The sequence below is a fragment of the Poecilia reticulata genome, linkage group LG8 (genome assembly GCF_000633615.1).
Source record: "Poecilia reticulata strain Guanapo linkage group LG8, Guppy_female_1.0+MT, whole genome shotgun sequence".
NCBI classification, from domain to species: Eukaryota; Metazoa; Chordata; class Actinopteri; order Cyprinodontiformes; family Poeciliidae; genus Poecilia; species Poecilia reticulata.
The window spans coordinates 25,059,455-25,072,720 of record NC_024338.1 but is presented as its reverse complement, the minus strand read 5'-3'; the positions used below and the strand labels follow the sequence as shown (position 1 = coordinate 25,072,720).

At 35.5% G+C, this 13,266-nt stretch overlaps 2 protein-coding genes and 1 long non-coding RNA gene across 4 annotated transcripts in view; 2 read left to right on the top strand and 1 right to left on the bottom strand.

Annotated features, from left to right (window-relative positions):
- The window catches only part of LOC103469377 (alpha-2,8-sialyltransferase 8F-like), a 4,422-nt gene extending 2,725 nt beyond the window's left edge, over positions 1–1,697 (top strand). The window contains exons 6-9 of the mRNA XM_008417015.2: positions 88–232; positions 618–730; positions 807–899; positions 977–1,697. Of these exons, the coding sequence (XP_008415237.2) occupies positions 88–232; positions 618–730; positions 807–899; positions 977–1,451 (826 nt within the window). The 3' untranslated portion in view covers positions 1,452–1,697. The remainder of the gene's footprint in view (positions 1–87; positions 233–617; positions 731–806; positions 900–976) is intronic.
- A 6,048-nt stretch (positions 1,698–7,745) lies between these two features.
- Positions 7,746–8,430, bottom strand: LOC103469354 (uncharacterized). Of its 2 annotated transcripts, XR_534336.1 has the most exons (4): positions 8,253–8,430; positions 8,101–8,177; positions 7,883–8,031; positions 7,746–7,812 (listed from the first exon to the last, which is right to left on the bottom strand). It is a non-coding gene; the product is annotated as an uncharacterized LOC103469354 (long non-coding RNA). The 2 variants fall into 2 exon arrangements; XR_534335.1 differs by having other exon boundaries at positions 7,883–8,177.
- An 835-nt stretch (positions 8,431–9,265) lies between these two features.
- Positions 9,266–13,266, top strand: part of LOC103469353 (alpha-2,8-sialyltransferase 8E-like) — an 11,823-nt gene continuing 7,822 nt past the window's right edge. Inside the window, exons 1-3 of the mRNA XM_008416976.2 lie at positions 9,266–9,442; positions 11,664–11,717; positions 11,813–11,878. Coding sequence (XP_008415198.1) covers positions 9,348–9,442; positions 11,664–11,717; positions 11,813–11,878 — 215 coding nt within the window. The 5' untranslated portion in view covers positions 9,266–9,347. The remainder of the gene's footprint in view (positions 9,443–11,663; positions 11,718–11,812; positions 11,879–13,266) is intronic.

Below are 13,266 nucleotides of genomic sequence, written 5' to 3'. Positions count from 1 at the left end.
TATATATATTAATTAATGAGATTTTTATTTTTACTGCAACAAATCTTCAGTTATTGCAAATAAACAATAGGCTGTTTGTTTTCCCAGGACTCGGTTGAGCCTCAAGTGCAACGGTTTTGATGATGTCATCATTACGCAGACAAACACTCCCCTTGGATCCAGACTTCCTTATGATGGGGAAAGAACGAGATTCCTTGAAGTTAAAGCAGAGCATTTTAAACATTTTTTTCAAGTAAGTCAATTAAAACATTAAAGTGGCAACAGATAATCCTTTCTTTTGCAGTGTTCTTCTTTATCAGGTTTTTTTTAACACAGATTTTTTCAGGGTTTTTGTGTTCAATACAATTTTTGTTCATGAACCTGATTCAGTATTTGTGGATTCACATTTTCACGCATTTCCTGTGAAACTTAACTCCCAATTATTTGCAGAAAATTCCGCTATTTACTTTAAAATAAATGCATCTTGTGAAGCTGAAATACTATGGAGGGATTTTTCTGCCGTATTTCAAGAGCACACATTTTCAGGACTCTTAATCTCACCCTTCTTTCTGAGAATCTGAGAAGGAGAAACATACAAATGGTTTGCTTTTATTTTATTGTTGGATTATTAACTGCAGGGGCATCCTTTCTCAAATAAAACAAAGAAGACGTGCGCTGTTGTTGGAAACGGTGGGATTCTGACAAACAGCAGCTGTGGAAAAGCGATCGATTCAGCTCAGTTTGTTATCAGGTGAGAATCTTTTCAAGCACAGAAAAGCAATACATTTAAATGACTGCGACAGAAACTGTTTATTTTGCTGTTTTAGGTGTAACCTGCCTCCTTTGTCAAACGGATATGAGAACGATGTTGGCATGAAAACAGATGTTGTGACTGCAAACCCAAGTATATTCACACAAAAGTGAGCAAATCAATCTTTCTTACCCTTAGGCATTCATTCCTCAAGCTATCTTTCTCACAGATGTCCTACTATTGCAGGTATGGTTCTCTTTTAGAACACAGACGTATGTTTGCAGAGAGTCTGTGCCAATATGGCGAAGCCATGCTGCTGCTTCCTGCCTTCTCCTATCGTATTAACACAGCATCGTCTCTACGGGCGTCCTACACCATCGATGACTTTAGGATCCCCATCCAGCCTGTCTTCATCAACCCAAAGTACCTTCAAAGTCTTGCTCTTTTTTGGGGCTCTCTAGGATTGAAGGCAAGACGTCTCACCACCGGCATTATGATGACAAGCATGGCGCTGGAGCTGTGCGACAATGTGGATCTGTATGGATTCTGGCCTTTCGGTGTTCACCCACAAAGCTTCCAGTATCTGACTCACCATTATTATGATGACGGAAAACTGAAGAAAGGTTTCCACTCCATGTCTGATGAGTTCAAGTTGTTGTTGCAGTTGCACAACCAAGGTGTGCTGAAGTTGCACCTTGGGGAGTGTGGACTAGATGAATAGTAGTTACATTTGGCAAAGACATTCTCAGTACACTGTAAAACATTTGAGCCACAATGAGTTGCGTCTGTTATCTTCTACTCTGTAAATCGAATATATTTAGCGAGTTTTAGGTTTTAAGTGTGTGAGTTAAACTTACAGTAGTAAGTTGTATTCATTTTGTCAAACCTACAAGAGTTGGATAAACTAGTTTTTAATTGTTAGTGCTTTATAAAAAACTGAAAGAAGAAAAAGACAGAAGTGGGAACTATTTCCGGCTGCACAGTGGCGCAGTTGGTAGAGCTGTTGCCTTGCAGCAAGAAGGTTCTGGGTTCGATTCCCGGCCTGGGGTCTTTCTGCATGGAGTTTGCATGTTCTCCCTGTGCGTGCGTGGGTTTTCTCCGGGTACTCCGGTTTCCTCCCACAGTCCAAAAAACATGACTGTCAGGTTAATTGGCCTCTCCAAATTGCCCCTAGGTGTGAGTGTGTGTNTCTCCGGGTACTCCGGTTTCCTCCCACAGTCCAAAAAACATGACTGTCAGGTTAATTGGCCTCTCCAAATTGCCCCTAGGTGTGAGTGTGTGTGTGCATGGTTGTGTGTCTCTGTGTGTCTCTGTGTTGCCCTGTGACAGACTGGCGACCTGTCCAGGGTGACCCCGCCTCTCGCCCGAAACGTTGGCTGGAGATGGGCACCAGCACCCCTCCCGACCCCACTGAGGGAAAAAGGGTGCAAGAAAATGGATGGATGGGAACTATTTCCGAGAATGCTTAGCGGCATGGAAGTGAGTTACATTTATCTGACTCTTGTGTGTCTTTAAGGCAAATGTTTATTTTAATGCAACTGACAGTTTGCAAAACTTGAGGATTATGACCTGTTCACACTAAATGTTTTTGAGCAGAATTCATTGTGATGTTTCAAAAATTTTATTTATGCAATTTGAAACAAGAATTTAAATTATTCTAAAGAAAAATAAGTATTTATTTTAACTTTAAATAGGTGAGGGCAGTTTTTCTTGCATATTGTGAAATAATTATTGTATTATCTTGTTGTTAAATTAACTTCACGAACTTTAATTTCTGAGTTAAAACCAAAATATTTTTTTTGTTGACTTAAACTGCATTTTCAAGGTAGCATTTCAAGTTAAACCACCTTCAGATGCTTTACAGTGCAGCTTTAGCATTAAGATAATCCAAATAACACCTTATAGTTAAATATATGGATGGCTTTTACGTATGTACAGTTTTTGGGTAGTATTTTGTTGTAAATGATCGGTTGATCACCTTTAAAATGTCAATGTGGGGACGGATGAGGGGGGAAAAAAATGCTCTGCAAACCTTTGAAAAACGTGTTCCCTCCAGTCGCCTGTTGGTGTCGCTGCTCCAAGAAAACCACTAACGGGAGCGACACAAAACCCTCAGAAGAAGAACTTACTTCTACACAAAACAAAAATGGAGGGCTGTGAGATTTTAGCGGTTGTAGGATTTCTCCTTTCTCTGTTTTCCTTACAACAAAAGTGTCAAACTCATTTTTATTTCGGGTCATATAAAGTATTGAAATATCCTCAAATTGTGGCAGAATTTTTTGACAAAACTACATAAAAAAAAAAAAAGTTAAATATTACAACTTTCTTTGCATTCAGTGAGTACTCATCGGATGTGCTGTGATGTTGCCATCAAATGTGATTTGGCAACATATCAATAAAAACACACTTTATTTGACAACTTAAGCTGACAACTGTTATCTTGATGTTTCTGTTTATGTGGCCATGAAAAGTTATGGGGCGCCTTGAGTTCGACACGTGTCTTATAGTGTCAGAGGCTGATGTGTTCTTGGAAAGAAATACGTTTTTAATTCAAGATAGTGATAGTACCACTATATAAAAAGAAATAAATACAGCCTGGTTCTAAAATAAAAGCAGCATGAATGTGGTAGCTGCAATAATTGTTCAATTTCATACAAATAATCACAAGAGAATCTGACTCTTGATTTTTGGATTTGTCTCTAATGCATCTTTCAAATTAATTATGCTTTTGAAGTTTTCAAACTAATAAAAACATGATTGTTTTTCTTTTTATTAGAGGTCTGAGTTTATGAGTGTCTAAGCACCCTTAAAAGTGGCTGAGAATTGCTTCTTAACGACTGATACTTCAGTTTAACAACGTCTCTGTGATTTAGTGGCTTCACTGATTCCAACAGGTGGGAATGCTCAAAAATATATATTTACTGTTGTAAATATACAAGACAGCAGTACATTTTAGATTAGAAAATACATGCGAGATTAGCCATACTCAAATTACACAACAACTCGATAGCATCTCCAATTCCGGTTTACCTAGAAATATGGCCTTCCCGTAATCTTATTTTTACAACGCAGTTGAGTATGAACAATAAAAAGATGAGCAGACAAGATAGGCTGCAAAGATTGTAAAACTCAGATAACTGAGCAATGCAATGCATAAAGGGGAACAAACTTTGCTGTGGTCACATATAGTAAACCATGTAGATTTGTAATAATTAACTTTGAGGACAATTTCAAGTCATGTGTTATTTAATTTAGAAGTCATTGTCTGATGTGTTTTAAAACATAAATCAATTGTTGGAGACAAAATTTGTTATAGAATTACATCTCCTCTTTTTTTAAACAGCATTTTGGCCTGTTCTTAATTTCTGTCTACTGCTACACACTCTTCACTTCTATGTGACTAAGTCTGAAAACAGTGTTTCCTTTCAAGTGGGCAAGGTTGTTCCTATTTCACACCTGCTGTGCGGTTAGAAATTAATTCTCAAACAATATCGTATTTCTGAAGCCTTGAGGAAACACATTTTCAAATTCAAGCATGTCAAGAAAACTCAGATTATGGTATCAGCTATAAGAGAAAGTTGGGCATCTGGAATAAAATAGCGTGACTGTTTCTTTCCTGAAATAATCTATTATTTAATTGTTTTTTTTTTTGTATGAATCAAAAGAGTAAAAAAAAAACAATCAATGAAAATGATTTTCCAAGCATATATAAATATCTAACAATGTTTTGCAGAAGGAACTTTGTTCCCTTGTCTTTGACATATTATAAATATCTCCATTGACATTTTTTAGTTGTTGTACTTTGACACTACATGAATAAACTGAACTGAATTAAAATGTCTTCCGGTGCTTTATTTCTTTTGGACAACCAGCTTTTTTATTGTTTTCTATGAAAGTTTTATGTTATTATAGTTTGGAAATTGCTTTAAAAGTCAGTCACTCGTTCTCTTCTACAATCAAAATCAGCAGGAAACTTGAAAATCTCTTTACTTTATTCATTGGAGCTTAAACAAAACCAAAAAAAAAAAAATCAAATCTAAATATAATAGCTGTAAATCAACTTTTATTTTGTGTTACGATCTTGTTTTTTCTTTTTTTTTTTCCTAAATATGGTATACTATGTCTCTGCATTTGCGTGTATCCTGCAGCTATGTTCTGGATTTTCTTTTTCTTCTTACTTATTTTAATGTTAATACAAATGTTGTGTTAATTTGGACATTTTGCTAGTGTTTTCATTTCCTGATGAAAATAATTTTGTGCCATTTCTGCAAATGTAAACCTGCTCACTGTACCTAACAGATGCTATTTGCAGCCATATTTGCAAGTGTAGATGTTGAAAGAGAAAGAGAAAACATTTCTTCACAGTTATTACAGATACTTTCTTCCCGTATGACAGTGAAGCCTTATATGTAGCAATAAATAAAGTTTGAACAATCTGACAGGTGTTCTGAATGAACGACAAGAACAACCTGCAGCTCTTCATTTATAAAATGTTACTAAAACAATTTGTTCTTTGTTGAAATTAGCTTGAAGGTTATCTGGTTTAGTTTAATCGATATTCATCAGAAGCCATTTACATTGTGGGCTATAGATTTTTATATATTTTTAGGTGATTTTGTTTTTCCGTTTCTGAAGGTAGCTATTTTGAATCAAAGAAGTGCTCACCTTATAAAATCTGCGTTATTTTCATAATTAAATTAATTAATTTCTGCACTATTTAGTGCATCTTTAATGTTTACAGATTTTTTTTTTAAATTAACATTTATGAATAAAATTGAGATTAAGAGATGATGATTATTATTATTATTACTATTATTTTATTTTACTCTGGGATTAATAAAACATTTTTGAATTTGAATTTGAGAGATTAAAAATTCCTTTTGCAAGAGAATCCCAGCACAGCTAAACATAAAAAGTTAATATCGTCATAAATAAATTGGATGAAAAAAAACCTATGATAAGACATTTACAGACAGATAATTCCTTCTCAAAATAAGTAACACCCTTAAAACATTTAGACCATCTTGACCTTTAGAGTCAAGTATGTCTGCTACTGATTCCAAGAAGATGGAAAAGAAAACTTACAAGATCTCTTTACAAGTTCAGTTAGGACTTTGTGCAACAAAAGCAAAAGTAAAAACCAACAAAGAGAATATCTTTCGGCTTTATGTAGACCAGGAAATACGAAATGGAAGAAAAATCTCCTAGCACGGCTTTATAAATAAAAATATGCCAAGACCATGTATTAAACCGTATATTATGCACTAACGCTCTACCTTAGTGGATAACGTACACTAATGTGTAGAACCTTTTAAAGCTGTTATAAACTATAAAGCTTCATGATAAACAGCATCAAGCAAATAGAGCATCTAATCCTGAAATAAAATCCCAACTTTACCCTCAGCTTCTTCACCAGCTTTTGAATGTGAAAAAGAGAATCATTCATTTTATCTGTTACTCAATAGTAACAGATAAACGACGTCCCAGTTAAACGACGTTTAACTGAAGTCCTAATAGGGGTGCGGGTTTTAATGTTATTATCTTTTTCAATCTTTTTCAAAATCTCTTTCTCTTTCTCACTGTTTATTCAATGTCACATGATGTTTTATTTTAATTATGTAAAGCACTTTGAAATGCTTTGCTGCTGAAATGTGCTATACAAATAAAATTTGATTGATTGATTGACTGAATAGACTTTTTAGCAGCTAAATAAATGGCAAAAAACAACAGTAAACACAAGTGTAGCTGTACGGTAATGTTGAAAGTTATTGAAACAATTTGTTTCTCGACGTTCAAGAAATTTTGGCTTGAATGTAGTATTGCTTGGATTGGCAACACATAAAATAACAAAATGTTTTATATTAAAAAAACAAAATAAATTTGATCTCACATCAGCCAGTCAATATTAACTCTTTAATTGGCGATATTATTTATGTTCTGCTTAGTAATAAAAACAATTAAAAGTTGTTTAAATTGGGTTTGAAGTTGGATCTATTTTTTGTAAACTGGAGGGGATCTTTTTTTGTCTTTATTCCACAGGTTGCTTCTTACTTTTTTGTTTATTTTTACATATTATGTGAAATGAAGAATAGATATTTTGACATACATATTGTCTCTAAAATATCATTAAAACTGCACACAAAAAGGGAAAAAAAGTTAAATACTACAACTCTAAAATCATATATGTTCAAGACAAGTGAAACCCTGCAACTTGAAGATGCCGCTCATTTTTCTTACCATGACTAATATCAGGTATAGTGTTCAGTGTTTGAAAATTTTGTGAAATTCCTAGATTCAGATCTGCTGTTTTTCTGTTGGACCAGCGCCACACCTTTAAGGGGAACTGGCCTTTAAATGTTAGTTTTTGCTCGCTTGACATTAGGATGGATTTAGGTCCTTATCAACGGGAGCTTGGTCAGTGATTGGCCGTGACGTGGCTTGGTCCGGTGTTGATAGGTCGATAGTGATAAACAAGTCGCACCAATTGGATGATGCAGGTGAGGCTAGAGAGTCTTCCAGTTTGAATTTACGCCAAGGCTTCATGTTACAAAGGGACACAAACCACCGAAGTGGACACTACTGCATCATACAACACACTATCAACTACTGGCCATCCAGTGCAAGAGCAAGAACATTTTTTGTTAAATCCAATATGGCAGACAGACAAAAAAGCATGTTGACCAACAAAATACCTCCTTTTACTCTGTCAGGTAAAAAAAATAAAATATCGTGACTTCAAGTAACCCCTAAATACCAAAACTACTGATGTATTTCACAAACAACAGCTTTGTATTTGGAGAAAATTACAACTGATCCCCTAGAAAGAAAAAAAAAAATCCAGAATTTTTTTATATTTTACAATACCCCCGCCCCCCGTTTTTTATGCCTCAAGGTAAATAAAAAATGCTTTGGAGAAAAATCCTGACATAAAGGATCATAATTCATGTCATGTTGGTGTCGAGTTTTCTAACCCACATGCAGAAACACTCCAGAGACAGGGAATACAATAATTAGATTTATTTACAACGAACACAAATAATGAGAATGTGAATCCAGGTTTGTCAGGCCAGATCTCGGGGCTGCTAGAGGACAGAGACGATTAGTTCAGGATTCTGGGAATTTGCAGTTTGGGGAAAGTTGATGACTTAATACCTGTTCAGGGAGGTTTTGGACCGGGAGGGGGCTTTGGGAGTCTTGAGGCTGGTCAGCGGGTTGGAGAGAAGAGGTCAGCGGCAGCGTTGGAGGACGGACAGGTAAGACTTGAAGGCAGGAGGATTCCATCTCACAGGTAGGCTGCTGACCTGATGATCCATGATCAGTTGCAGCTGGAGAGAATGGTGTAAATGATACCTCTAGTGAACAACACCCACCACGTCCAGAGGAATGAGTCAGGGAACCAAACTTCTTGACTTGACTTGAATACGCCAGGACATAACGAGAGAAAAATCTGTAAACGCAAAGACAAAGGGGTCAGAATCTGAGAACAGATCTAGGCAGATGTGAGCTCAAGGTAAGCCTGTACCATAACTGGCTAACACTCTGGCAGATAAATGTCAGCAGCCTCCTCCTCTTGTATGCCTCCAGATGACTAGATGGGCAGCAGGTCTGCAGGATAACAGACGCCAACCCACGCCCTCAGGAAGAAGGTCTCAGGCTCCCTCTAGTGGAGAAAAACTGACAAAACCTCTGGATCCCAACAATTCATGTATAAAATAGTCCTTTTTTTAAACATAAAAATGGATGGGATCATAAAATATTTAAAAACTAATTTCTACTTACTATAAACATATTTTTCCAAGTTTTCCAACTCAAAGAAAACGCGAACAATCACTTGTGTCTTTCCGAAATGAGAATGATGTCATGAAGACAAATCCAGTAAAGTAAAAAATTAAAGCTTAAATCTGTTGTAGCTGATTAAGAAAATTTGAAAAAGAAGAAGGATTATATATTTACAGCACCTGCAGTCAAGCTCAAAGTTATTCATACTCTTGATAAATATTGGTTTAAAACGGTTCTCATTCAATCAAGATGTTTGCTTCACTCATTTTTGAAAGGAGTATCAAGTTTGAAAAAACAAGAAAAAGACAGTACCAAACGGCATTACAGCAATAAAACCTTATAATCGCCAAGAAGCTTTTTGTTCCTGCTGATATCTTGAGTTTTGATAACCAGCTCCCAGTGTTTAAGCTTGGAGCACCTCCTTGCCATCACCCTAATCTTTATCACCCTCCACCAATTTTCCATTAGATCCAAGTCCAGACTCTGAAAGAAAATCCCCAAATAAGGATAAAAGGAAGCATATTAGTCAAAACAAACAGATTTAGGTTTCTAAACCTAATCAGTGCAAATCAATTTCAGGATAAACTATGCTTGGCGGGAAGCAGAAACAAAAGTAAATTCCAAGAATGCCAGAGTTATTTACATTAAAGTTCAAAGTTGCCCGAGGCATTTACACAATTGGTAAAGTTCAGCACCGGAAAAAAAGATATTTGCTTAAGTAATCCCATGAGGGAGGGGATAGTTTGACCGGGAGTACTTAATGACTGACAGCCAGGAAAGAGTGAAATAGACGGTGAGAGAAAATACAAGCAGGTGAGATTATCAGAAAAAAACAGGTATGAGGGGACAGGCGTTGAAACTGCTGCTCTTTTTGAACGTCTTGTTTTTGGGGAGCCTCCTGGTCGTCCCCTTCTGGAATACGATGGAGAACGGGTGAGTTAAACTTCTGTCTATGGGATGTAAACCAACATTCTGATATGTTGGGGGTCTCAGGTCTTCATGTTGACCCTGATTCCTGCTGCTGAGGTTTAAATAAGGTAGTGGTCAAAGCTGATATTGTTGGAAAAGAAAAAATATATAATTTATGGTTTTTTCAAATAAATGACAAATAATGACTCAATAAATGTCCGTAACATTACAGATACATGTACTCCTACGTTTAACATTAAAGTGTTATGCGTGTCTGCTTATCAGTTGAAGTTTACGTTTTTTCATTATTTTTTTTGTATTATAATTTAGCCCGCTTGCTCTTAAAAGATTGTCATTGTTAGATGCACATTTGTTTCTCCAAACTGAAATTGCATTTTTCTGCTTCATCCTGAATTTTCCTTATTTGTATTTTTAGTTGCCTTGCTACAAATTAAACAGATGAATCAGGGATAGTACTAACCAGAAACACAACTTATTTCAACTGTCCATGAAGTGACAGTGGTGGTTATAATCTTTTGCTTTTGAGATTTTTTTTTTTTTCTGAAAAACTTTATTTACTTAAGCCACTGCATTTTCTTTTTTCTTTTTGTAAGGACAAAAAAAAGATATTTACTGGTCTAAAATCTAGATCTTGTGACCCATGAGTGCTTTAAACTTGACAAATGGAAGGAATTGTAAACCCTACAGCAAAAGTCTCACAGATGAAAGAAAGGTTAAGTACAAGGACAATTCCTCTTACTGCTTGTTTTGTCAAAAAAAAAAAAAAACATTAAAAAAGGATTCTGGAAATCATTATCATTACTTTTTGATTAAAGTACATATTCACATAAACAGGATACGCTCAAAGTTTCACAAATGTATCCTATGTGTCTCAATAATTTTGTCATTTAAATAAGATATTCTCAGACCTTCCATCATTATGATTGATTCTGTAGCTGCACACTTTGTGTTTCTACAATGTGAAATGTGACAGCCAAGACGGCTCTTACACGGCTTTTTAAAGATGAAACTATATGCCAACTCAAAAAACTGTCCACCAGATCTGTGCATTAAAGGTTAACGCTTTTCATAAATTTAAGCCATCCTTACTCTGAACAGCTCTTGTATTTTTTATGCAACATTAAATTCTGGATAAACTCCTGTCTTCCTTCAGGGTTCATCGTGACACACTTGACAGCTAGATTATGTGTTTCACAAGTTTTTATTTAAAGCAAAAAAAAAAAACATTGTGCAAGGAGAAAAACTGTCCTGTCATGATGCCTGAACATTCATTGAAGTCATTGAAGAGCGGTATTACAGAAGCATTAAAACGGCAGGGCAAAAAAAGATCAACAGTAAATTAGTAAAAAAAATAAAAATAAATAAAAATAGGACCATTGATGCCGCAAAAAAAAGTCAGAATCAGACTGAATATAAATAGGTACAATTAACACAAATGTCTGACCACAAATGTTCACTTATTTATTTAGAAACACTGAATAAAACCTTTAGTTACAGAGAGAAATGGAAGTTCCAACACTTCGCTATACTTTAAACTAATGCTACAAAATAATAATTATTTTTCCCCTTAAAGACTGACACAAGAATCACACACTGTTCTGTGCAAACATGAATTAATTGTTCAGTAATCATACCTGTTTAGCTCCTTTTCCCCCCACAAAGAAAACAAACTCAAACACCAGCAGAAAGATAGGTTGTAAAATGACACTGTCATTGTGCAACAGTCTTTTCCTGTTTGCAAGATGGTTGGGTGTAAATGATGCGAAACCTCCTGCTTTTCATTTGTACTTTGTCATTTAATAATTTATCCAGTTTGGATGTAACCTTCAGAATTAGAGTTTTAGTACAAGAAGCATTTATTGCATCATTCCCTTTAAAAAAGAATGACTGTTCTGGAATATGCAGAATGTTTACTCCATATAATTCTTCAGTGTTTTATGCCGGTAGAAGTTGATGTTTTCAACTTTTAAAGCAGATGTGAGGATGGTAATCACTCACTGGCTGGATGGAATCTATAAAGACACTCTGCAGCATATAAAGTCTTTATGGTGCAGCAGATGAAATATTACAGAATGTTTCATAGTTCTGGGATCACCAAAGGATGATTCACGTGTGAGACATATGTTGGCGATACAAGTTTATGCGGCGCACTCACACTGAATAAAGCAAAACTGCTATTAGAAATATATTTTCTTCTCAACACCCTGCTTTTCTCTCGCCACAGATCGGCGATGCCTCGCCGCAATCTACTGCAAAGCATCGAGTCATTAGCCTTTATGTAAGAATGAGCAGTCGCTGCTTTTTGTGTTAATTCAATTATTAAATCAATCTACATCAGTGACGCTCATTTCTGGATGTGCTCTTGTGTTTCAGGGAGAGTTCGTATCAGTTCATAGATTTCTGCTCTCGAGTTTCACAAACCGAAGACAAACAATTAAGGTATAAATTCAATTCTTTCTTACAAAACTGAAGCTTCCTAAATCAAAATGTGATCTTATCAAATGCAATTAAAAAAAAACTCACAAGGGTCACTTGTTTGTCGTTGCGTCTACATCCACAAGCCTCATAATTACACATTCTAGGGAAAAAATATACAGATATTTACACAATTTTGGTGAATTCTTCCCGTTGCTGAGACTCTTAATGAATAATATGTTCTTCGTCCGTCTGGTCTTGCTGTCTTGGGCAACTCTACATTGTCAAAAAATAAATAAATAAAAAATCTCTTTGTCTTTCTGTTTATTCACTGTCACATGCTGTTTTTATTTTAATTATGTAAAGCACCTTGAAATGCCTTGCTGCTGAAATGTGCCATACAAATAAAATTTGATTGATTGATTGTGAAAGCTCAGCTGTGACTTAAACTCATAAATACTTTATAATTCAGGAAACACAGATTAACTGAAGTAACTGAAATGTGTAATTATTTAAGTGCTAAACAGAACCAGAGTGAAGTTTATAAAAAATAATAATAATAATAAAATAAAACCGCATAGCAATGACATAAATCCGTGTTTTTGTTGTCAGACAGCAAAAAAAAAAAGAAAATTCCCATATAATAATACAACGATGCATTTTATTTATTACTTGCACCACAAAAGATAAAACAAAAGCCTGGTGCTCCTATAATAAAATGAGCCATTTTGACTGTGTGGAGGAAATCAAACACTCTGAAAATATGCCATGATGAGCAGCTTCTTTCATACGGTGGATGGGAAGGAAGATTATTCTATTCAGTCCTCGCAGTCATGGGGAGCAAACAAAACATGCGGGTGACATATGAATGTTTTTCCTCCTGCATCTAAGTTTCTGCAGAATTTGCGGTAAAGATAAAAACGAGAACTGTGCCTCACAAAGCCGCGGAGAGCTTTTCTCAGCGTCAGGGATGGGTTAGCTTGGAATGAAGTTTGGCAAGGAATTTTTTTACAAAGCTCTAAAATCGTAACTGAAAAAAATTCCTTTAAAACAAAGTTGATGAATTATACCAGCATGAAATAAGATAAACATCTGTTGCTGTTGTTTGAATTAAATCTTATCTGAACGATCTGTAAAACGTAATGGAAGCGATATTGTTTTTGCTGCCTTGCTCTGAGTCATGTTATCAGTCACTGATCGTCTGTCTTGTCTATTACAATTTTATATCAACCCATTCTTGCTGAAGAAGAGAAAATTGTTTCTAAACAACTAAACAAACTGACACATAACAGAGTCGATTTAGAGAATGGTCTGATTTTGTGCAGATCAGTGGTTCTTAACCTTTTTTGAGGTACCGAACCCCCCAGTTGCATATGCGCATTAACCGAACCCTTCTTATTCCAACACCCCCC